A 26,531-nucleotide genomic window follows, 5' to 3' on the forward strand; every position below is an offset into this window, starting at 1 on the left:
GATCTCAAACGTGCGGTTCATGCAAGACGACCAAAGACTTTGCATGACCTGGTGGCATTTTGCCAAGACGAATGGGCAGCCATACCACCTGCAAGAATTTGGGGCCTCATAGACAACTATTACAAAAGACTGCACGCTGTCATTGATGCTAAAGGGGGCAATACACAGTATTAAGAACTAAGGGTATGCACACTTCTGAACAGGGGTCATTTCATTTTTTTCTTTGTTGCCATGTTTTGTTTTATGATTGTGCCATTCTGTTATAACCTACAGTTGAATATGAATCCCATAAGAAATAAAAGAAATGTGTTTTGCCTGCTCACTCATGTTTTCTTTAAAAATGGTACATATATTACCAATTCTCCAGAGGTATGCAAACTTTTCAGCACAACTGTATATATAAGAGTGGGCATTGGCTTGTCACGACTGTATGCATGTGTATGTTTGTTTATTTATGTGTGTATGTAACGTTACCTGGGTCTATCTGGGCATTGACCTTCGTTTGAAAGACCAACAGCAGATAGAGCAGCATAGTGAGACCTCAGAGTCTGCCCACAGACCAGAGTACAGACTACATCTCTGAAGAGAGAAAGATATGAAAAGAGAAAGAAACATTTGAATACTGTAGCATCTACTTTCCATTCAACATTCTCTAGTGGTACAGCTGCAGAATCCTCTGGGTTCTCAAAGTCCAGTGGGAACCCGCAGGTCACATTCACATCACTGCTATGCTAACTATGCAAACTATGCAAGACCAGATGTGTCCAGGAATCTCTGAAAATTCCACTTCATTCTGGGTGGGAATTTCTCTGGGGATGAATAAAAGAGGCTTTTTAAAAAAAACAATAGTGTCATTAAGACTCCGAAGCATCGTTAGCTAGTTATGGTAAACAGCACTATTTGTATGTGGTAAATCTACATGAACATTGCTTTGCTAAAGCATGCTGTATTGTTGTGCATAAATAAAAGTTTATTATGATGGATTTGAGCTCTGGGACATAAACTTACTTGACTGTCTACATTACTTGACTGTTTAACAAAATGTTGGTTTTGTAACCACCAGGCACTTCACAAGAAAAAAATAACAATAATTTTTTTACAAGAAAATACAAGACAAATAGTAATGGTAAATTACTCATTCTTTGAAAAGTTCTACACATATACAGTTGAAGTCAGAAGTTTACGTACACCTTAGCCAAATACATTTAAACTCAGTTTTTCACAATTCCTGACATTTCATTGTGGAAAACATTCCCTGTCTTAGGTCAGTTAGGATCACTACTTTATTTTAAGAATGTGAAATGTCAGAATAATAGAAGAGAGAATTATTTATTTCAGCTTTTAATTTCTTTCATCACATTCCCAGTGGGTCAGAAGTTTACATACACTTTGTTAGTATTTGGTAGCATTGCCTTTAACTTGTTTAACTGGGGTCAAACGTTTTAGGTAGTTTTCCACAAGCTTCTCACAATAAATTGCTGGAATTTTGGCCCATTCCTCCAGACAGAACTGGTGTAACTGAGTCAGGTTTGTAGGTCTCCTTGCTCGCACACGCTTTTTCAGTTCTGCCCACAAATTTTCTATCAGATTGAGATCAGGGCTTTGTAATGACCACTCCAATACCTTGATTTTGTTGTCCTTAAGCCATTTTGCCACAACTTTGGAGGTATGCTTGGGGTCATTGTCCATTTGGAAGACCCATTTGCGACCAAGCTTTAACTTCCTAGCTGATGTCTTGAGATGTTGCTTCAATATATCCACATCATTTTCCTTCCTCATCATTCCATCTATTTTGTGAAGTGCACCAGTCCCTCCTGCAGCAAAGCACCCCCACAACATGACGCTGCCACCCCCATGCTTCACGGTTGGGATGGTGTTGTTCGGCTTGCAAGCCTCACCCTTTTTCCTCCAAACATAACAATGGTCATTATGGCCAAACAATTCATTGTTTGTTTCATTAGACCAGAGGACATTTCTCCAAAAAGTAAGATCTTTGTCCCCATGTGCACTTGCAAACTATAGTCTGGCTTTTTTATGACGGTTTTGGAGCAGTGGCTTCTTCCTTGCTGAGCAGCATTTCAGACTATGTTGATATAGGACTCGTTTTACTGTGGATATAGATACTTGTCTACCTGTTTCCTCCAGCATCTTCACAAGGTCCTTTGCTGTTGTTCTGGGATTGATTTGCACTTTTTGCACCAAATTACGTTCACCTCTTGGAGACAGAATTCCTCTAGGAGACACTCCTTCCCGATTGGTATGATGGCTGCGTAGTCCCATGGTGTTTATACTGGAGTACTATTTTTTTGTACAGATGAACGTGGTACCTTCAGGCATTTGGAAATTGCTCCCAAGGACTTGTGGGGGTCCACAATTTTTTTTCCTGAGGTCTTGGCTGATTTCTTTTGATTTTCCCATGATGTCAAGCAAAGAGGTACTGGGTTTGAAGGTAAGCTTTAAAATACATCCACAGGTACACCTCCAATTCAGTACATCTCCTTTCAGAAGCTAATTGGTTAATTATCTAAAGGCTTGACATCATTTTCTGGAATTTTCCAAGCTGCTTAAAGGCACAGTTATCTTAGTGCATGTAAATTTCTGACCCACTGGAATTGTGATTTAGTCAATTAAAAGTGGAACAATCTGTCTGTAAATAATTGTTGGAAAAACATTTTTTGTGTGTGTGTCATGTACAAAGTAGATGTTCTAAATGACTTAACTATAGTTTGCTAATATTAAATCTGTGGTTAAAAATTTGTTTTAATGACTTCAACATAAATGTAAATTTCTGACTTCAGCTGTAAACAGTACATATAATAAAGCCATATTCTTCAAAAATTTCCATCATTCCATCAAACATTTGGATGAACTTTTGTTCCTTATCATTAGTGGTGTTATATTGCTCATATTTAGGGTTAGAGATGTGGAGAAACCCCTAACCCTAAATATAAAACTTTGCTGTGTAACTCGTCCTGCACCGTTTGTGCTACAGACATGAATGATACCTCAAATCATGCGACTTGTTGAGGTGAGGTGTGCTATTACTTTTCTAAGTGATCGGACTTGTGATTTTACCAGTCCAATGATAAGACAGACGAAAAAATTCTAAATTACTTTAAATTGAAGGAACCCGACTCAACCCAGAGCTGACACATATTTAGAATTTTCTAATTGACACTTTTTCTCAATTAGTTAATTGCGGCAGCCTTAACAGTAATCTCAATTATTTATTTTTGATTCATTGTGCAGCCCTACCCTAGGCTGCACTGCTCTGTGCTGGGGTCAAAGGCCACCGGGCCTCTCTGATACCTGTGAGTTTCAGCAAGAGAGAGTGTGAGATAAACATTAGCGCTGTTGGTAGGATAGGCCGTGTGCCTTTCATGTTTGAAACAGTGTTGACTGCAGAGTGATTACTGAGGGGGGTCTCTTTCTCTCTCTCCCCAAACCTTAGACCGCAGGAATGGGTCTGATTTCATGACTGTATCACACCCCAGCCATTACTCCAGAGACAATTACACAAACCACAATCAGCCATTACAACTATTACAAGTTCAGTGAGTTCACTTGTTATACAAACAACATAGACAATCAATTCTTGCCAAGAATCAGTATTATTACTATTGCTCATACTCAGGCCACATCCAAATGAATACTTTCCCTAACATCATCATTTTCCAAAGTATGCGGTACTCAGGTTTGGGAAGGTTACTTTTAAAATGTATTTCACTACAGATTCCAAAATACAGTACACTACTGACCTTGAGTAATCTAACAGAATACAGTACAAATGACATTTTACAGTAGGTAATCCATGTACTTTGGATTACTTCTTCAGCACTGGCGGATTTTTTTCACTTGTTTTGACTATAAACAAATGAAGAACAAGTTAAAAAAAAAATCTGACAGTACACTAACAGAAAATACACTTATTTAAATACATTCTCTGAAAAAAAAAAAAAAAAGCAGATATAAAAGCACTGTTGCATCTCAAGTATATTCATCTTGTTTTAAGGATTTGTAGATATTTTTACATGAAAACAATAAAAAATTCTAATCAAGAATAAGATTCTTGCAGTAAATCTTTGCCCTAACATCAAAGATCTTACTACAGAAAATAAATAACGATCAAACATGGATTTTCTTTTTAGAGTTCATTATAAAATATAATCCTGCCTGGGGAAAAGTGCATGTAAGGGCTATAGCGTTTTAGCTTAGGATAAAGCTAAATGTTCACGACAATTTACACAAGGTTAAATATTTCTGCTGCTCCAAACTTATATCAAACCCCAAAGAGAGTTTACAACGACATCTTTTTCTTTTCTTTCTTTTTTTTTTTTTTTTTTTATAATTATTTTTATTGAATTTTCAATGTAATACAAAAATAACAAGACATCGCCCAAACAAAAAAAAAAAAAAAAAGAAAGAAAGAAAGAAATAGCTCAGATTTTTAGATAAAACAGGACTACCCCATATATAACAGATCAGGGAGAGAGGAAAAAAATGAGTAGAGCAGAAAAGTTAAATGTCCAGATAGTAACACAATTACAATATTCCTTGTAGTATAATAGGGCGAAGATGAGGTTCCATGTAGTCCAAATATGGAGTCCAGACTTTATAAAACTGGCCTGTTTTTTGATGTAATACATAGGTAAGACGCTCCAGGGGAATCAGCTCAAAAATTATCTTATGCCAACCTATAAGTGATGGAGATTTATCACTAATCCAATTAAGTAAAATATTTTTTCTGGCAGCAAAGGAGAGAATATTATACAATTTCTTGTTAGCAGATGAAACAATGCATTTATTAGGTATACCCAGTACCAATGAGATCTTTTCCATTTCCTCCAGCACCAAAAACCAATACCTTTGCAGTCTGTTACATGACCACAGACAATGTGTTAAAGTACCTACTTCAGTTTTACATTTTAAACACATAGGCGATATAGAGGGGTTAAAAAAATGCCTGCGGTTAGGAGAAATATGGAGTCTATGTATGATTTTAAATTGTATTTCTCTTGTACGTGAACAAACAGATATTTTCTTAGCAGAAGACCAAATGTCGTCCCATGTTTCATCATCAATATCAGTAGCTTACTCTTCCTCCCATTTAGTTTTAATTCTCTGTGTATCAGCAGAAGAAATTGAACACATAGCACCATAAAATCTACCCAAAGACATTTTTCCCGATGATAAAAATAGTAACCTCTCAATAGAATATATCTCACAATTTCTAACAAGTGTTGTGTTATTAGTAATATAATGTCTCAATTGGAGGAATCGAAAAAAATCATGTTTGAACAACTGGTACTTCTGAGTTAACTCCACAAATGACATTAATTTATTATCTGAAAACATATCCCCAAGCCTCATAATTCCCAAATTACACCAACGTTTAAAACCATCATCCAAAATTCCTGGGGTGAAATCAGGATTGTTTAATATTGGGGTAAAGAAAGAAGCCAATTTAGATCTACCCTCAAGCCTACAGACTGATCTCCATGCTTTCAGAGTATTAACTATAATTGGATTATCATATATCTCTTTTATGTTTTGAAAGCTCTTAACAAAAAGAAGAGCTCTTAAAGGAAATTGTGAAAAGGAGGATTCAATATCTAACCAAGTAGAGGAAGAATCATTCCTAACCCACTCTGCAATGTATCTCAGGTGGGAACTTAACTGATACATCTTAATATTTGGAAAATCCAGCCCCCCCATAGAACTTGGCAGATAAAGTACTGATAATTTTAATCAAGGTTTGCGTTTATTCCATATAAAAGAAGTCAGCCAGCTATTCAGGCCCTTTAATGCCCTATTTGAGAACAGTATAGGAACCATTCGAATAGGATATAACAATTTGGGTAACACAATCATCTTTACAAGTGCTATCCGGCCCAACAAAGATACTGGCAAGGAATTCCAACGTTCTAAATCCTGCTGTATTTTCTCAAATAAAGGAACAAAATTAGATTCATACATCTGCTTCAAAGATGTAGAGATAGAAATACCTAAATAGACGAAACCTAGAGGTGACCACTTAAAAGGAAAACAGGGCACAATGTTAGGTTTAGAAATAAGAGTACCTAAAGGCATAGCTTCAGATTTAGTTAAATTAACTTTATAACCAGAAAAGGCTGCAAACCAGTTAATCAACACAATTAGAGCGGAAACTTACTTCTCAGGCTCAGATAAAAAAAAGCAATACATCATCGGCATACAGTGCAATCTTATGATGTATATGTCCTATCTGTAAACCTGAAATAGATGTTGCCGATCTGATTGCTTCAGCAAGAGGCTCTATAGCTATCGCAAATAAAAGAGGTGACAGGGGGCAACCCTGCCTGGTGCCTCTATGCATAGGAAAATAATCTGATCCAAAGCCACTCGTCAATACAGCAGAACATGGGTCTGTATACAGCACTCTGATCCACTGTACAAAATTTTCACCTAGGCTAAATTTATCCTAAACAAAGAAAAGATAGGACCATTCAATCCGATCAAACGCCTTCTCCGCATCCAAAGACAGTACAAGCCCATCTATGGATTTCACTTTAAAGGTGTAAATAACATTTAAAAGGCATCTAATATTATCAGATGAATTTCTACCCTGTATGAATCCTGTTTGATCAGTCCCAATTATCGTAGGCAGAATTTTTTCAAGGCGCATTGCTAAAATTTTAGAAAGCAATTTCTGGTCAATATTCAGTAATGCAATTGGCCTGTAAGAAGAACATATGTCAGGACTTTTACCTTTCTTTAATATAAGCGAGATATAAGCTTCTCCAAGGGTCTTTGGTAATTCTTTAACCACAAACGAATAATTAAACATATTAAGCAACAGGTCTGCTAGTAACTCTTGAAACTCCTTAAAGAACTCTCCGCAAAACCCATCTGGCCCTGGTGATTTACCATTCTTTAGAGTATTAATAGCATTAATAACCTCCTGTCTAGTAATAGGGCTACTGAGAAATTCTTTTTGTGTAACCGAAATTGTTGGAAGATTAATCTCAGAAAAAAAGTCTACCATTTGTTTGAGATGGTCACCTGTTTTCTCAGAAGAATATAGATTTATATAAAAATCTCTAAATGTATTATTAATATTCTTATTATCATGGAAACTATTATCATCTGAGTCAATAATGGTAGCAATATACTGAGATGCTGCACATTGTTTGGCAATATATGCTAGAAATTTCCCAGGCTCGTCTCCGTGCTCATAAAATCTTTGTTTTGAGTATCTTATTTTCTTCTCTGCGTCCACAGTGAGAAGACAATCTAAAGCCACTCTAACTGCTTGTAATTCTTTCAATAAATCTGCTGAAGGAGATCTATTATACATTTTTTCTTTAACCAATAACTGAGCTTCCAAGGCCCTTTGATTTGCCATTCTTTGACGTTTTTTGGAGGAAGTATATGAAATAATTAGCCCCCTTGCATAAACTTTACAGGTTTCCCATAATAAAGATGGATTATCTGTGGATAACGAATTAATAGATAGAAAATTCAGAAGTAAGCTGAAAATGCACTGTGTCTAAGGGTTGCAATATTAAGTCTCCACTGTATAGAATAGTCCACAGTATTCCTAAATTGAAGCTCCATAGTGACACTGGCATGATCTGACAGTAAAATACTTTCTATATTACAAGATAGTACTAAATGCAAATCTGTTTTTGGCATAAAAAATTAATCTAATCTTGACTGACAATGATAGGAAGTAGAAAAAAATTTATATTCCTTATCAGCAGGGTGAAGAGTTCTCCAGACATCTACAAAACCAAGATCTTTACAAATATTCTGAAGAGATCTCGCCTGAGCAGTTAGAGATGCAGAGCTATGTGGGTACCTATCTACAAGAGGATTCATTACACAATTAAAATCTCCCCCAACAATTGTTAAATCTGCTGGCCTGGCAATCATGTCCAAAAACACTTTAGTAACAAAGTCAGATGGATGAGCTGGAGGATAATACATGTTTAGTATGAGAATAGTTTTACCTTGCCACACACCTTCAATAATAACATAGCGACCGTCTCTATCTTTAATACAGTTTAAAACTTTGAATGGTAAATTACGTTTAATGAGTATAGCAACACCTCTACTTCTAGATGTAAAAGATGAAAAATATATCTGCCCAAAAACACCCTGTTGTAATTTTAAATGTTCTACATCACTCAAATGAGTCTCTTGTAAGAGAGCAATTTCGATATTTCCTTTTTTCAAAGAAGTAAGTATCTTTCTTCGTTTTACAGGATTATGGATACCTCGAATATTCCAAGGACAAATCCTAAGCACACTAGACATTAAATACTGTACTGACAATCAGTGGATATATAATACAGATAATCACAAAATATATTCCTGTAAGTGTATCCCTCAAAAATCTGAGCTTTAAACAAAAATAAAATAAAATAAAATACCAATAAAACACAGAGAACAAGGGAACAAACCTGCCAAACATGCAGGAAGGACTATTCTTACTCTTTTCTTCTGCAGGCAACTGCCTACCCCCTAAAACACCACTCACATCCTTAAACATAGGGTAAACACAGACCTCACCAAGCCCACAGCAACATCATACAACTTCTTCACTCAGTGAATTATTTTGTTCATGTACCACATAACTACCCGCAAAAGTTTGTCACACTAGCCCAGGTTGTCAATGAACGCAGTCACGTCATCCGGTGAGGCGAAGCGCTTCATTGTCCCATTGATGGTCAGCCTCAGAGTTGCAGGATACAGCAGGGCATATTCGATCTTCATCTTCTGCAGTCGTTTTTTGACATCGTCGAAAGCTTTGCATTTCTTTATCACCATCGCAGAATAATCGTTGAAGAATGAAATCCTCGGCCCTGCGTCAGCGCTCCTCTCGGGATCCGTACCAACACGACAAGCTGCGTTCAACACTCGCTGCTTGTCCGTAAAATTATGAAACTTTATGATGACAGGTCTGGGTCGTTGCGCAGGTCCTGGCAATGGCGCCAAAGAGCGATGAGCACGATCAAGCTTGATCCGCCCTGCTTTCGTTGTAATCTTCAAGTAATCAGGCAGCCACTTTTCAAAGAAATGCACCGGATCACTGCCTTCAGTTCCCTCTGGCAACCCAAGTAGACGCAAATTACACCTGCGCCCACGATTCTCCAGATCGTCGATATGCGCTGACATTTCGCTCACTTTTTTTTGAAGATCAGCCACCGTAGCTTGCAGGCATTCGGTCGAATTCTCCACACCGGCGATCCGCTCCTCCGCCTCGCCCACTCGCTCGACCAAGGCCTGGAACTGAACTGTTTGATCGTTTATCACGGATAGGACAGTATTCACTTTCTCATCTATTACCTTCGTAATGTTTTCGGTTAATTTGTCCAAAGCTTGAGCAAAGCTGGAGTTGGAGCTTTCCTCCTCACGACTATTCACCCTGCGTCGTCCATATTAACATCCTGCTCGATGCCGCTGATAGTAGAACTTTTAGGCGCAATCTTCTTAGCTTTGGGCATTCTGTCAGATCCTTTTAAAAAATATTGATCTAAAGACATGGCACAGTAACCCTCCAACCAAGTAGAATGATTTCACTGAGTGAAAGTATATATTACCCGAATATTTGAACAAATGTCACAGGAGCTCGCCAAAACGCATGTTCGCTCTACGACGCCATCTTCCCTCCCTTCACGACATCTTTTTCTAATCATATGTGGATTCCGTTCACAGAATGAGGCGGAAAATAGCCTATATTATTTGTAACTTTCTATATGATGCTAAAGGCTACATTGGTTAGCATTTCTCATTTAAACATCCCTTATCCTTGTAAAACCACATAAACATTAGCAAACCAGATATCATTGTATTTATTGGATTCATGTTTCATCTGTCAAAGCATTTCTAAATGTTCTCTGTTAAGCTGAAGAAACATGCTTTAGTTCCTCAATTGAGGTCATTCCTATGTTCCCAGGGTGTGTTCAATATGTACCATATAAATCTGGGGAACATAAGACCCTGGGAACACAGGACCCTGGGAACATAGATACACTCCCCCTCAGTTAAGCTCCCAAGAGGAAGTTCCTCAATGACATCAAGTCAAACGCTCCTTAGATCGCATCATTTATATAAATGTTTTTAAACTGAATAAACTAAATATTACATGAAACGAATGACAATAAAATGCAAAGTACTCTCTTCAGTAATCAAAATACTTTTTGAATGCAATTATTCTGATTTAAACTGTAACGGAATTCAGTTACTAATATGTTGTATTTTAAATAGAGCCTGACCGATATGGAATTTTTGAGACCAATACCGATTTTAGAGGGGGAAACCCTATATTACCCTATATTAAAACAGACCTTTTCTATGTGGATTGTTCACCAATTATGCACCGAATTGCCTATGCAAAGGTACTGAGAATGCTGCTTTCTTAAACAAATATTTTTATCAAAGAATATTATTATTATTATATTATTACATTATTATTATATATTGTCAACAAATTCTAGAAATGAACACTGAGAAAATAAAGAATAAATAAAAATACAATAAATAGCTTAATAAACATCAGTACTGTATTTTCATTATCAGTCAGTTGCTGACCATTTAAATAAAGAATAAATAAAAATAGAGTAAATAGCCACATAAACATCAGTACTGTTTAATATCAGTCAATTGCTGACCATTTAAATAGAATAAATAAAAAAATCAATAAATAGCTAAATAAACATCAGTACAGTATGTTTAGTATCAGTCAACTGCTGACCATTAAAATAAAGAATAAATAAAAATACAATAAATAGCTAAATAAACATCAGTACCGTTTAGTATCAGTCAAATGCTTACCATTCAAATAAAGAATAAATTCAAATAAAATAAATAGCTAAATAAACATCAGTAGTAGTGTTTAGTATTAGTCAAATGCTGACTATTTTAATACTGCCAGTCAGCTGAGGGCAGGTTGCAAAACAACAAGCATTTACACCTGCCAAGTCAAGAATTAAACAGCGGCAGCGGTGTTACACCATGTTTTGCTATACAAGTTCAAGGGAAACTTTCAACGGTGGAAAACCAGACTTTTAAATATTACATTTTGTAATTGCAATGACTGGAATTGTTCAGTTGTAAGGGGTAACAAACTGTGAATCCTGAACAAAACAGTTTGGTGAATACATGTTTACACATTAGCTTCCAATCAGCTGACAAGCAATGAAAGTAGTTACGTGGTTAGCTAGTTAGCTATAAGCTCATTGTCACAGAGAGTAAAAGATGGACGTTGTTTATTTACTTTCCAGCATTGCGTCTCACCAACTAGGTAACAATGTAGCATGAAATCAACACTCAACAGACATAATCCACCACCACACCGTTGTCTGCTGAGCTGCAAAAAGATGCTCTGATGTTTACCTTTCAATCTGCTACATTACTTAATGCACTGACAAACTATAGCTGGCTAACAGCAAACAGATGTGATAAACATGAGTGACATGGTTGTCAGGGACAGGGTTAATGTTATATTAGTTATATTGAAAAGGGAAAATGATGGGGTCATTGTTTATTAACTTTCCAGTATGTATTTCACAAACTAGTTAGCAACTTACCGAGAAGACACCGCTTAACTTCGCCCTGTCTGCAGAGTCAGTTCAGAGTCAGCTCTGTGAACAATGGGGTCAGAGTGCACTCTGCTGGAAAAACTACATTATGACACCAATTCTAAAGCATTGTTTTTTGCATTGTATGTTCTGAAAAAAAGCTTTCATATCAGTGCATATCGGTAAACATATACGCCGATACCGATTCATCGGTGAAAGGCTATTATCTGATATATCGGTCGGGCACTAATTTTAAATACGTAATCCCGTTACATGTATTCTGTTACTCCCCAACCCAACCGGTACTAGAAAGCACTGTCGAAAGTCCCCAGTTTTGGTGTACAAAAAACCATTCCAGTGTAGATGAGAGGCGGAAATGTAGCTAAATAAATGTGTTTTCAATCGAAAATGTATTACCCTGGACGTGGCCTTAGAGTAAGCGATTCATATAAACCCCATAACCCAGTATTAAACTTTGGTGCATAATTTGTTCCGCACTACTTGTTCTACAGACATGAAGGATACCTCAAAGTATGCGGCTTGTTCAGGAGTGGTGCGCTATTACTTTTCTTAGCAATCAGATTCATGATTTTTGCCTGTTGGATGATAAAACTGATGGGTAAAAAAAATTTAATTGACTTACCCAAGCCACAGGGGCCAGAATATTGACATTGGGTGGGCTCTTTTATCTTGGCCAAGTACGCAACCACTTTGCAACAAACCAGAACACCCTAGCAACATGCTAAAATCCACTCAAAATGCCGGTGCATGGCTATGCAGTTACTAAGGTGTACTCCTATCAGGCAACCACCAAGTAGCTACCCAAAACACTGTAGCAACTACTTAGCAACACCACAGAAACCCCATAGAACACCCTGAAAACTGCATAGCAATGCACTAAAAACCTCTCAGAACACCTTAGCAACCATATACTGTAGTTTAAATGCATTTTTTTACGTTAATAAGAAATTTGGAGTGTATGTGGATATTATGACATGTTATCAGACAAAGCATGCTTTTGATTACTTTAGCCTGTTAGCATAATCATGATTTGTGAACGTTCATTTTTATTTATTATGTTCTCAGTGTGCTTGCGCATGTGTCTGTGATGACGACGACAATACCCCACGAGCCATTACATAATTGGCAAGAATGAAACATGATCCTTTATCCCATTCTCATGTTTATGATATGCATTTGTGTTTGTGTGACTAAAGGAAGTAGAATGAGAATGAGAGAGAGAGAGAGAGAGAGAGAGAGAGAGAGAGAGAGAGAGAGAGAGAGAGAGAGAGAGAGAGAGAGAGAGAGAGAGAGAGAGATTACAGATGGTTTATGTAATGTTTGGCTCACATAAGGGCCTGTCCAGTGCCGGGAATCCAGCGTTCTTGCTCATCTTTCTAAGGGGCCTCATGTGACCAACTGGGAAACACTGCAAAGCAACAAAACACTAACAGCACTAAACAGACCCTGTACTAACAACACAGTAGGGATGGAATTTGTAATGATTGGTTCCAATTCCACTTAACGATTCCGCCTTCCTAAATTCCATTAACATCACTGAACAAACATGCCTAACAGAAACAATACTTTTTTTTACATATATATATTTTAACATTCTTCTTTAAATTAATGTATCATTTATTACAACAAAACTCTACTTTGAATGTGTATCTTTAAATTTTCGTTGTCATATAAACAACCAGTCAGTAATTAAACAGATTTAAGTTTCACAAGCCTAACAGTATCTGTCACTAAAAAAGTAGCTGTTTTCGGTTCAAGTTGGATACAATGAAAGTAGGGTTGTGCGGTATACTGGTACTAACGAAATATCGCGATACCAAAACATTTTAAATGGGACGATGATCTTGTTGTTAATTTAGGTACCATATTCATGTATGCTACCATTAGCAAAATGTAATGTAATGTGAGAGTTTTGAGATGAAATCAAAGACCATTTAAAAATAATAATAAAAAAGTCTAAATTAAACAGCAGAAGGATGTCATTTAATGAAATAATATACAGTCACATGTGTGACACAGAACGATTGAGAGGCTCCATCCTGCTCTGTTCTCCTTCTCCTCAACTCCTTCAAACACACACACAAGTAGGCACGCACACAAATGCAACACACACTACTAATGCTTGATTTTCATGCAGTGTGTCCAATAGTATCCATCTGCAGAGCCGCAGAGCAGTGTGTTTAGTCTCAAATTACCACTTTCACCATTGCAGCTCTCGAGTCGCGGGAAGCCTGATATATCGAACCCTTCACAAACAGGAAGAACTTCAAAGGTCTTTTAAAATAAAAGTCCCGGTGAAATAAGAGCTCTATTCTACCGGATGCGTGAAATTGAAGACATATAGTGTAATATTCAAAGCAGTAATACTCATAATAACAATAATATAATATTAAATTGTTATATTATTAGTATTATTATCTGTAAGCAATATCACATAAGCAAGTGTACTGAATATCAGCATGTTGTGATTCAGCCATGGCAGCCTTTTGCCTCAGGTAATCAGATTGTTTTCATTTAATGTTGTCATTAATACTGTAAAGCTCTTTGTTTTTTACCAGAAATAATATATATATATATATTAAATACTGAAATATTATTATTGGCTCTATATTGTTGAAAATTATTATATTTTCATTTGATTAAAGCTGTACAGTATGTATTTGATTAAACACAAGTAGATCATAACATTTAATTAAAACATTTAACATGGAATCCAGAAAATTTTAAAAAGAAAAGGCATAATTTGACATTATGCAGTTCTTTTAGACAAGTAATTTTCTGTTATTTCATCAAAAATGTTATTTATTAATTTTTTGCCTAAGTATCGAGTTAGTATCGATACCGAGGTACCAGGGCAGGTATTGTACTGAAGCCAAAATTTTGGTATCGGTGCAACCCTAAATGAAAGTAATGACCTGACCAAAGCATTCAGTGAGTGACTCATTTGAACGATTCAAACCAATAACTCATGTTTTAATATCATACAGTGTCTTTGTATATTTCTATTATTTACTATTTTAATTTGATGCAACACCTTGTTGAGAGCAAAATAATTCCATTGCACTTGTACAAGGACAAACAATAAAGAACCTGAGAACCTGATGTGAGCCTTTTTGTCTGATTTATTAAGAAGAACTGGCTCACAAGAATCATTCGTTCATGATTCGGACTGCACTAGTTGTGCTGTATGTTTAGGGTTCTGTTTGCATCTGTGACAGAATTAAATAACCATTAATGGAATTGAACGTCATGAAAATCATATTGTTCCAACATTTGTCCAGCGATCATTTTGACAACATTTGCGAGTTGAACTATAATGATAAATCATTGCATATTACTGTGCTGCTCAGCGTGTATCCTCTAGAGGGCGCTGCATGCCCTGGACTCTATCTGCATGGTTTATGATTATACATACAAATTGTTTGATATACAATGAGTACTATCTAGTAGGGCTGCACAATTAATCGAACAAATAATCAAGATTACAATTACAGCTGCCACAATTAACTAATCATGAAAAGTGTCAATTATAGCAGTCCATGTAGGTCTGGAATGCAGTTGATCCACCCAAAATAAGTATTTTAATGTCAATTCTATTAAGCAAAATTAATCGCAATTACAATATCAAGGGAAATAATCGACAATTAAGATTTTTGTCATAATCGTGCAGCCCCACTTTCTAGATAAACTTGATAATTTCTAGATATTAATTTCTAGATAACTTTCTAGACAGACTTGGATTAGATACAAATTAATACCTACACTGGCTAAGAAGTATTTTACAGTTCTTATTTTATACTTTTATTTCTCAACATATGGGTTTATTAGATTTTAATTTATTTTACATTTACACTATGTTGACAATTTGTGGTGCAGTTATTTCCCCTATAATGAAAAGAACTTTGATTTATCTAACCAGGTTGCCTTGCATTCTAATAAAGAACATGTTATTTAAATCATGTTGGAGTAACTTTTTAGATGACTAAATTTAAAGGTTGAAAAAAATCAAATCGTCAATCATCCTTACGTTTTTGCTATATCGCCCAGCCCTATTTCCGCTATTTTTTAAAGAAGTAGAAACAGGTCTGAATAAGAACCGATTCTCAATTCCCAACTCTAAAATGCAGCATATTCTGCAAAAATTGCATAGAGTTCTTTTTACATAAGTAGGCCTAGGAGAAACGACTTAAAAATAATCAACTATCAGCTTGATTTAGTCACCATAAAATTACTCATCATTATATAATATTTGGTCATACCGCCCACCTCTAATCTACAAAGTAAATGCAACTTCTTTTGGCACTGAGCGAACAAGAGAATAATGGACGCAGGCTGGGAGTCATGGGAGAAAGTTCAAACTCTTATACCTGTGCAGGGATTACCCAAATTCCAGACTCTCACAACTAGCATGTACATGCATGCCGACAAACACACGGATCTAAGAAAGCATGCAGGAACGTGTTTGCCCTACTGGGCTAGAATTAAAGACCAGTAAAAATGTGAACCATTTCTGTTCACTCTCATCTACACAACTTGTATGCCTCCACCAAACCCACACATACACATGCATATGAACTTTTCTCGCTCACATTTCTACATTCTGGTTGTTAATGTTAAGGAAACTGCAGTACAGTTCACTCTCAATGGCCTCTGCAGAGCGTGACTGCCAAACATCTCAAATTATGCAACACAATAAACAATGTGCAGAGCAAAAAATGAGTCGCTGGCAACTCACCAAAGAGAATGATCAGACTTTAACGCTTTACAAAACAAGAGCCAGAACCTGCATTAACAATGTAAATAACCTCTCATTCAACAGGCAGTTAGTCAGGTTACACTGTACTCAAATGTACTTAAAACACACCACACAGAGGGAACAGAACATGCTAAAAACTGAGAAGTCTCCATCAATGTTTCAAAAACTAAATGTTTCACTGCCTCAAGGACAAACTTTTTTGTAACACTAGTGCTGTAAAAGAAAATGTATTTCTCGTTCTGTTCAAGAGTTTACACGAAGATCTTTATTCATGCTGCATGGAAAGAACTCATAGGAAAGAAAAATAATAATGGAGATCTCTTTAATATCACAGTGGTTTCTCCTAGATAACAAAGAAAGCAACTGGAGTCTCTTGCTTCTCACGTTCTTTTCCTGAGAAAACAGACTGATCGCACTGTGAATTTGGCATTCACTACACGACTTGCAGTTGGCGCCCTGCGACTCAAAGTCTTGTTTTTTTAGTATGCACACTACAGGACTGTAGTGTATCAACTACACCAGGGTTTCTCAACCTTTTTTCCACTGCAACCCACTTTTTTTGAATGCCAGTCATCCATGACCCAGTTTCTTATGTTTAATGGACCGGGTTTGAATGCCGATCATGCCAAATTCAGTTCAGGCCAGCGCTATAAAATGCGACAGCTTTGCATGCATTGCCAATAAAAAATGATAATATGCGTGACAAATTTTAACCTTTTTCCACAAGTGTGATAAGATTTTTTTGTCACATGTCTGACAGTTAAGTGTTTAATACTCAGTGAGATTTTCTTGCTTTAAATAGATTGAGTTTTACATATTCTGTTCCAACATGGGGTCAGTCTTAATACTGGGACATTAATCAGAAATCTGTGTAAATATTCTCATGGCAGGTTTTGTTATGCTTTGCAGAACAGAATCCATCAGGGAACATTTTGTTCTTATTTTTTGAAAGTCACTTTGATAAGCATTTGGTAAGAAGAATGTAAATAATGTAAATATGATATGCTTTTCGTGCATTCAGTGACGTTTATGAGTGCTCATTGGTAAATAATGCTTCTTAGATATCCATTTACTATGGATATCCATCTTTATCACAAACATCCTTTGTGGTTGTTTGCCCCATGGTGACAAAACATTTGAGCCCAAAATGGATACAACATTTGATTGATGCCGATAGAGTCAAACGCTACATTCCGCAGTAAGTTGCATAGATAAAAGTTGAACAGAGAGCATGATAATCAGACTCAGACAGAAACAAGAGCTGCAAGCATGGACACATTTATGAGAATTTATGCTTGAGGCATTTTTCATTTGTTAGGCAACATCTGACCTCCAACCTCTGGCATACAAACACTTCTTGCATCACAGGAGGAAGATACACAGCCTAAGGCACTTAATAAAAACAGAGGAGATTGCTGCAATGTAATCACTTATCTTCCGAAGATTAAACTCAAAGATAAAATGTCTCACATTCTTTGATAAATATCAATATCAGTCACCTGCATGCAACAGGTAAACCTTTAATGACATAATTTTGACATAATTTATCATTTAAATACATGCAACACTCAGGGTTGGGGGAGTAATGGAATACATGTAATAACGGGATTACGTATTTAAAATACAAAATATAAGTAACTGTATTCCACTACAGTTACAATTTTAATAATTGGTAATTAGAATACAGTTACATTCAAAAAGTATTTTGATTACTGAAGAGATTACTTTGCATTTTATTGTCATTTGTTTCATTTAATATTTAGTCCTTTCAGATGGAAAACATTTATACATATAAATGATGCGATCCAAAGTGCATTTGAACAGCGGTGAAACACTTTCTTATGATGTGTTACATTCATACAAGCAGACAGAGAAGTAAGTTTGAAGTACGTTTGGATCAGAAGAAATAGAAATAAACCTTGTGTAAACTCTCAGCTTTACGCTAAGCTAAAATGCTATTTCTAGCCATTTTACATGCACGTTACCAGACACGATAATATTTTTTTAATCAAGAAAATCACGTTGGATCATAATTTCTTTTTTTCTAGTAAGACCTTTGAAATTAGGGCAAAAATCATATTCTTGATAATAATTTTTGTATTGTTTTCCTGTAAAAATATCTAAAAATCCTTAAAACAAGATCAATTTGATTTATCTTGTTTTAGAAACAACACTACATAAGATATTTAGGTTTTTCAGAAAATGTATTTTTAACGTGTATTTTGTCTTACTGTACTGGCAGAGTTTTTATAGTCAAAACAAGTGAAAAAAAAAATCGAAAATCGAAAGTATTTAGAATACGTTACTGACCTTGAGTAATCTAATGGAATACATTACAAATTACATTTGTAGTGGAATACATTTCAAAAGTAACCCTCCCAATCCTGGCAACACCACAGGGCTTAGCTCATAGCTTCCTGATACCGATCTATTCAGTATCAGTTGTGTGCGCCTGATATCATATTTCATCCAAATCAAGTGATGTCTCACTCATTTTTTAACCACTCCACAGATTTCATATTAGCAAACTATAGTTTTGGCAAGTTATTTAGGACATCTACTTTGTGCATGACACGAGACATTTTTCCAACAACTGTTTACAGACAGATTGTTTCACTTTTAATTGACTATATCACAATTCCAGTGGGTCAGAAGTTTACAAACACTAAGTTCCTTCACATACATGTGTGCCTTTAAGCAGCTTAGAAAATTCCAGAAAATGATGTCGAGCCTTTAGGCAATTAGCTTCTGTTGGATGTATTTTAAGGCCTACCTTCAAACTCAGTGTGTCTTTGCTTGACATTATGGGAAAATCTAAAGAAATCGGACCTCCACAAGTCTGGTTCATCCTTGGGAGCAATTTCCAAATGCCTGAAGGTACCATGTTCATCTGTACAAACAACCATGGGACCATGCAGCCATCATACCGCTCAGGAAGGAGACGAATTCTGTCTCCTAGAGATGAATATAGTTTTCCGCAAAAAGCGCAAATCAATCCCAGAACAACAGCAAAGGACCTTATGAAGATGCTAGAGGAAACAGGTAGACAAGTATCTATATCCACAGTAAAACGAGTCCTATATCGAAATAACCTGAAAGGCTGCTCAGCAAGAAAGAAGCCACTGCTCCAAAACTGCCATAAAAAAGCCAGACTATAGATTGCAAGTGCACATGAGGACAAAGATCTTACTTTTTGGAGAAATGTCCTCTGGTCTGATGAAACAAAAATTGAACTGTTTGGCCATAATGACCATTGTTATGTTTGGAGGAAAAAGGGTGAGGCTTGCAAGCCGAAGAACACCATCCCAACCATGAAGCATGGGGGTGGCAGCATCATGTTGTGGGGGTGCTTTGCTGCAGGAGGGACTGGTGCACTTCACAAAATAGATGGCATCATGAGGAAGGAAAATGTGTGGATATATTGAAGCAACATCTCAAGACAACAGCCAGGAAGTTAAAGCTCGGTCGCAAATGGTTCTTCCAAGTGGACAATGACCCCAAGCTTACCTCCAAGGTGTGTCAAAATGGCAACAAAGTCAAGATATTGGAGTGACAAAGCCCTGACCTCAATCTGATCGAAAATTTGTGGACAGAACTGAAAAAGCATGTGCAAGGAGGCTTAAAAATCTGACATAGTTACACCAGTTCTGTCTTGAGGAATGGGCCAAAATTCCAGCAACTTATTGTGAGAAGATTGTGGAAGGCTACCAAAAAAGTTTGACCCCAGTTAAACAAGTTAAAGGCAATGCTAACAAATACTAACAAAGTGTATGTAAACTTCTGACCCACTGGGAATGTGATGAAAGAAATAAAAGCTGAAATAAATCATTCTTTCTACTATTATTCTGACATTTCACATTCTTAAAATAAAGTAATGATCCTAACTGACCTGAGACAGGGAATGTTTTCTACAATTAAATGACAGGAATTGTGAAAAACTGAGTTTAAATGTATTTGGCTAAGGTGTATGTAAACTTCTGACTTCAGCTGTATGTACTGATTACCATTGTCCTATGTCTGCCAAACATATTAAGTGGTCCAAACATCATCTGCAGCCTGAAACTGAACTTTTGATAGGAAGTATGGTAGAGGTGGGTAGAGTAGCCAAAAACTGTACTCAAGTAAATGTACAATTACTTAAAAAAAAAAAAATTACTCAAGTAGAAGTAAAAGTACTAACATAAATAATTACTTGAGTAAGAGTAAGAAAGTATCCAATTAAAAGGAGTACTCAAGTAGTAAATAACTCGTTACTTTCACAAATGACATAATGGACGTTAACTCCCCTATATTCCATTACATAATACACATTTAACATGTATTACAGAATTATTAGTATTATTATTAATGGAAATTCTGTCATCATTCACCATCATGTTGTTCCAAACCCATATGACTTTCTTTCTTCCATGCAACATAATAAGGAGATTTTAGACTGAATGTTAGCCTTGGTCACAATTTACTTTCAGTAAATGTGTTTTTTTCCTCTATATTTTGAACATGAGGGTAGGGAAATGATGACAGAATATTAAATTATGGCTGAGCTATCACTTTAAAGGGATAGTTCACCCAAAAATGAAAATTCTCTCATCAATTACTCACCCTCATGCCATCCTTGATATGTATGACTTCCTTTCTTCTGCAGAACACAAATTAAGATTTTTAAGAATATTTTAGAATATTTTAGCTCTGTAGGCCAAAATGTTGATGCTCCAAAAAGCACATAAAGGCAGCATAAAAAAAATCCATAAGACTCCAGTTGTTAAATCCATATCTTCAGAAGTGATATGATAGGTGTGGGTGAGAAACAGCTCAATATTTGTCATTTTTTGCTAGACATTCCTCTCCCTGCCTAGCAGGGGGTGATATGCAGAGAAGAATGTGAATCACCAAAAACACAAGAAGAATGTGAAGGTGATCTGTTTCTCTGGCTGTGTCTCGTTTGGAAGGATGTGTCCTCCGGAGGTCGCATTTGTCGGCTGCATACGTCATCAAGGCTGTCTTTTTCTTATTTTTTATCTATTGTCAATGCCTTTTATGTATATGCACTTATATTTATACAATTGTTAACTTTTTTTGCATTCCCAATAAGAATAAAAAATAAGAAAAATGAAACGAGACAGCCTCGATGACGTATGCGGGCAACAAATGCAACCTCCAGAGGATGCATCCTTCCAAACGAGACACAGCGACTGTTTCTCATCCACACCTATCACATCACTTCTGAAGATACTGATTTAACCACTGGAGTCGTATGGATTACTTTAATGCTGACTTATGTGATTTTGTTTATGTGAGCTTTAAAATGTTGCCACCCATTCACTTGCATTGTATGGACCTACAGAGCTGAGATTTGAGTTCAGCAGATGAAAGAAAGTCATACACATCTGGGGTGGCATGAGGGTTAGTAAATAATGAGAATTAAAATTTTTGGGTGAACTATTCCTTTAAAGGCTCTTGTCAGATCTGGATGAATTTGTCAATAAGAAGAGAGGTTTGGAAACACTTCTAGTAATTATTACGGTGAAAACGTCAAAATGTCCCACAAGGACATATATAATGCTGAAATATAAACCAAAGCAAGATCATGCTTTATTAATGCCTACTTTCGCTATTTTAATGTCCTGCGTGGATTCTTATTTCAGTGTAGTTACAGTTTTCAGTGTCGAAAGAATTTAGATCATTAGTTCTGTACAGCAGTACCGCTGCTCTCTAAATGCAGAGTATGCAGCCTAGCGCGTAAGGCACCAACCTCGGTCATGGAACAAACACTGTGTCTGAAACCGCCCCTATCCACTATATAGTGCACTATTTCGAGTATCCGCTATTTTGTAGGAGTGTCTGAATTCTGAGTGAGCCACTCGTTCCCTACTTCTGTTCACTCATTCTTACGCAAAATGCACTCTCATTTCGAGTGTACATTTGCTGTACACTCGACAGTGATTAATTACCCACAATCCACCATGGGGAAGATGTACCAGCTGGGAGATTACTGCTTCCTCCGCTCCTGCAATGTTTTATTTCATGCTGAATCTATTAAATTACTTTTTTACAAATCATTACTTGATTAAAATAACATAGAGCGGCAAAACATACAGATACATTTTAAAATGTACTCTTTATTTGAAAAAATGTGTTTACTCTTTATATTAACATACAGTATATATTAAAAATGACAAACAGAATGAAGATTTATAGTATTAATATATTATTTAATAAGAACAACAAGTAAGGCCCAAGTATTTTAAAAGTTCATATGTGATGTTGTTGCTGCGACAGACCCAGAGCTCCGACACTCGGTGTAAACGTCAGCGTCAGAATTCACTCACTCATTTTCGTTCACTCACTGCTGAGATATAGTGCACTCACTGCCATTCAGTATATAAGAAATAGTGAATGAGTGAACGATTTCGGACACAGCCACTCTCTTCGCCATACGATTGCCTCGCATCCGCACATCTCTCACGAGCGTGCCTCGCGCCCCTCGCTCTGCACGCGCAGAAATGCTGTCTGTTCGTGCTCCAGTTGTCGATCATGCGAACAGCAGAACAAAAGGCATTTACAATTAACTTGGATGTTTACATGGATTTATACAGTTAGCTGCAATAGTTTCCAGTAAATGTGTAAATACTGCTCATGTCATGCGGGATGCGGGACAGTGCGCACTGATATATTGCTGCACTGATTTAAAAATGTATCACCCTCAAAATGACCATCACATTACACAGAAAAGCCTGTGTTAGCATTAGAGTCACAACTTACCTCAGCGTGCTGTCTTAAGTTGAAGCTGAGATTTTAATCTTGAAATATCAGCTTGCCTTGGTGTTAAATGAAGGCATTGCATGACGAAACGATTCTTTTTTTCCACTGTGTAGAGCGAAAAAAGTGTTTCACTTTGAAGAGTTTAATGCTGCAGCATTGATGACTTGAGTAACAGTCTGTGTCAGCAGTGTGCAGCTGTGTGAACTTCCGCTCTCGTAAAATTCCCATTCAATAATCTCTAAATAAATTACACATCAACTAAAATTAAACCCAGTAATGTAACGACAGGAACGCCGCCCATTGTAAAGAAGTAAAAGTAAAAAAAATTCATTAGAAATGTACTTGAGAGAGAGTAAAATGTACCCACTTTTAAACCTACTCTAAAAGTAATTTTTTTCCACAAAAAAGTTACTCAAGTAAATGTAACGGAGTAAATGTAGCACGTTACTACCCACCTCTGAAGTTTGGAATGAATGCACTTAACTGCATAGAGAGCTATTGGATGATGTCTTGCTCCCTATTTAGTGAATGACTAAAGGCCTCAATATACTTCCAGAGATGTTCTTCTTCGTTCTTTGTTCAGGGGTAAAAAGAAGTTCTAAACAGCCGAGCAACGGTATACTGTTTCCGAACATTCAGACACCGGTCACACCACTGTGGGAGGCGTTTAGAGAAGCATTCAAATATGAGGATGCTCAGTAAAACCTAAACTAATGTGACATTAAAATGTGTTATCAATGACTTAATGCCTTAGTAGAATTCACATGAGGTCAGAAAAAGAAGCTGTTTTAACTACTCGATAATGATTTAAAGTAATATATATGCAGTACAAAATGTTTAATTTGTCTTGTTTACATTTTGAATTCATGGCGCTAATGCGCAAACATGCTATACGCGGCCATAATTACACTCTGTTATTGTCATTTATGATGACACTGATACTGCTGCAAAGATCAGTGTATAAAAGTGTTAATGTGCAGAATAAAGACTTAATTGGACAGATGTGTGAATGGCTTTTGCTGCAGATGGCACATGAGTGAATGGGCACTTGAGAGTATATTTGAGTATATTTGATTCCTTTTGTAGACTAATTAAACAAACAAAACTCACATGATCTGGTCTTGGAAAATTTCCCTACGTGAACAATCGTACAGATGTAGGTAAATTTGCACCAGCTCGCTAATAACTCTACACTCCAGGGTATTCTTGTTGACTGACTGACAGGGATGGGCGGATTGATCCTAAAGTATCGATACTTCCTATACTGATGTGGTATCAAAAATATTGATCCTCACACAAAAATATCGATTAAAAAAAAAACTTATAAACTAGGGATATTATTATTTGGTTACCATGAACATGAACAATAATCATAAGCTTCAAAGTGAAATAAAAAGGATTAGGCTATATTAGCAAATACTTGTGCAGGTTGGGAACTATTACTTCTTCCGCTCATCTTAACATGCATGCTGAAAGACATAAACAGACAAACCATGGTTTTACTACAGTAATATTGTAGTAGTAACCATGGTTAATTGTGTGGTAACTATGGTTTAACTAAATTCCATGGTTATTGTAGTGAAACCATGGTTATTTTTTGTAGGGGTAAACAAAACAGAAGTCTAATAATTTTCTGTTTAGGCTCACAAATGTAAAAAAAAACTTTTTAAAATTAATGACTTGAATTATGACTAAAAACAATATTTTAAAATTACCCATTTTATCCCAAGAAATCACGAAAAAAATCAATTGAAAAAAAGTATTGGTATCGACGATATTGGACTTGAAATTACAGGTATCGGATCGAAAAGAAAATAAGTGGTTTCGCCCATCCCTACTGACTGAACAACATAAACAGAATGAGCTGTCGGTGTCAAGGTAGGAGGAGTTCCAGGTCACATCTGCCGATGATGTGGACCAATGGCAGTAAGAAAGTGTTAAGCAGTCAGTTAGAAGTTTTCCAAAAAGTTCACCCAGGCGAGATGTTATGAACCACCTAAACGAACGCAAAAACACAGTCTTTGTTCTTTGATTTCATATGAAGTATATTTGGGCCTTTAACCTCCAGTGTGCTGTCTATCTGCACTGGGCTTAGAACAGTTCAAAAGGCACCTTATCAAACTCCATATATAGATGAACCCATTGAATCTCAATGTGATAATGCATAGTAAATAAAGGATTTCTAAGGAAAAAATGCACTAAAGTACACATTAGTGTACATTGTGTCTAGCAGCGTGGCGTTAAAATTTTAAAAATGGCATATGAAACTAGAGACTCTAATCTATTGACTCAAAATTTCAATGTAAAAACTTAATTAGGTTTCTTACTAGATGTAGTTTTGTTGGTGTTTCTCCCAAAGACAAACTCGGCTGTGGTCGGCGCCATGTTGTTCTGTCACATGACTCTGTCTGTCGAAAGTTTAACCCTTTACTGACAGCACAGAGTGTCCTGAACTAAGATCAGACAGTTTATACCTAGGTTCTCTAATGACTTTATACACTTTTGGTAGAATTTAAATTATACATTGCGTGTAGCAAAGCCAAAATACAACGTCCATGCATCTGTATGCGGGGTCGCACCAGGTTAATAGTTGTATGGGTTTTTTAATGGCTGATCCCGACACTGGCATAGGTATGCACTGATATGAATACCAGTCTCAAAACTGGCAAATATTGTCTGATTAATCAGATGATATATCAGTCTATCACTAATTCTTTATAATTGACTTTCACTGATTGCAATTCAAAGAGAGCGAAGTTAGGTTAATGTGTTGCTTTTGTTGTTCTCTTGTGAATATTTCTATGACATTGCTGTTTTTGTGTTAGTCTGTTGCCAAATATCATCCATCATCTTGGCCTATTGTATTGTATTGTTCATTTGTTTCTTTTTTTTTTCCCTGAATTTTATTTTTGCTCAGAGGTCACTCTTTCATAACTCAGGAGACTTATATAGGGGTGTTTCATTTAAGCATCAAACTCTGTCCCAGATGTTTCCCCAAAAATTCCTTAGGAATGAAATGAAATTGGACACGAATGAGACAACTGTTGACATACAATAAGAGTATAGAGCTATAAAGCAGATAAAATAGCTCAAATAGAATGTGATGAGAAGCGTTTTAGTTCACATTGCTGAGATTTGGAAAATGTGAGATTACTGGAGTCTTTCTGTCAGAAGAAGAAAAACCAGAGGAGCAGGAGATTTAAAGGGACAGTTCACCCAAAAATTAAAGTTCTGTCATTATTTACTCACTCTCATGTTGATCCAAACCCACATGACTTTCTTTCTTCCGTGGAACACAAAAGGAGATGTTAGGCAGAATGTTAGGGATTGACAGCCTCAGTCACCATTAACTTTTTAATTTTGTGGAAAAAGAAGCAATGAAAGTGAATGGTGACTGCTGAATGATGTTCTACAGTGACTAAAGCTAA

General features: G+C 36.3%; 1 protein-coding gene across 1 annotated transcript in view; it reads right to left on the bottom strand.

Annotated features, from left to right (window-relative positions):
* The window catches only part of ddr2l (discoidin domain receptor family, member 2, like), a 71,451-nt gene that overhangs the window by 40,832 nt on the left and 4,088 nt on the right, over nt 1-26,531 (bottom strand). Inside the window, exon 2 of the mRNA XM_051679766.1 lies at nt 475-579. Coding sequence (XP_051535726.1) covers nt 475-532 — 58 coding nt within the window. The 5' untranslated portion in view covers nt 533-579. The remainder of the gene's footprint in view (nt 1-474; nt 580-26,531) is intronic.

The sequence above is a fragment of the Myxocyprinus asiaticus genome, chromosome 3 (assembly GCF_019703515.2).
Source record: "Myxocyprinus asiaticus isolate MX2 ecotype Aquarium Trade chromosome 3, UBuf_Myxa_2, whole genome shotgun sequence".
NCBI lineage: Eukaryota > Metazoa > Chordata > Actinopteri > Cypriniformes > Catostomidae > Myxocyprinus > Myxocyprinus asiaticus.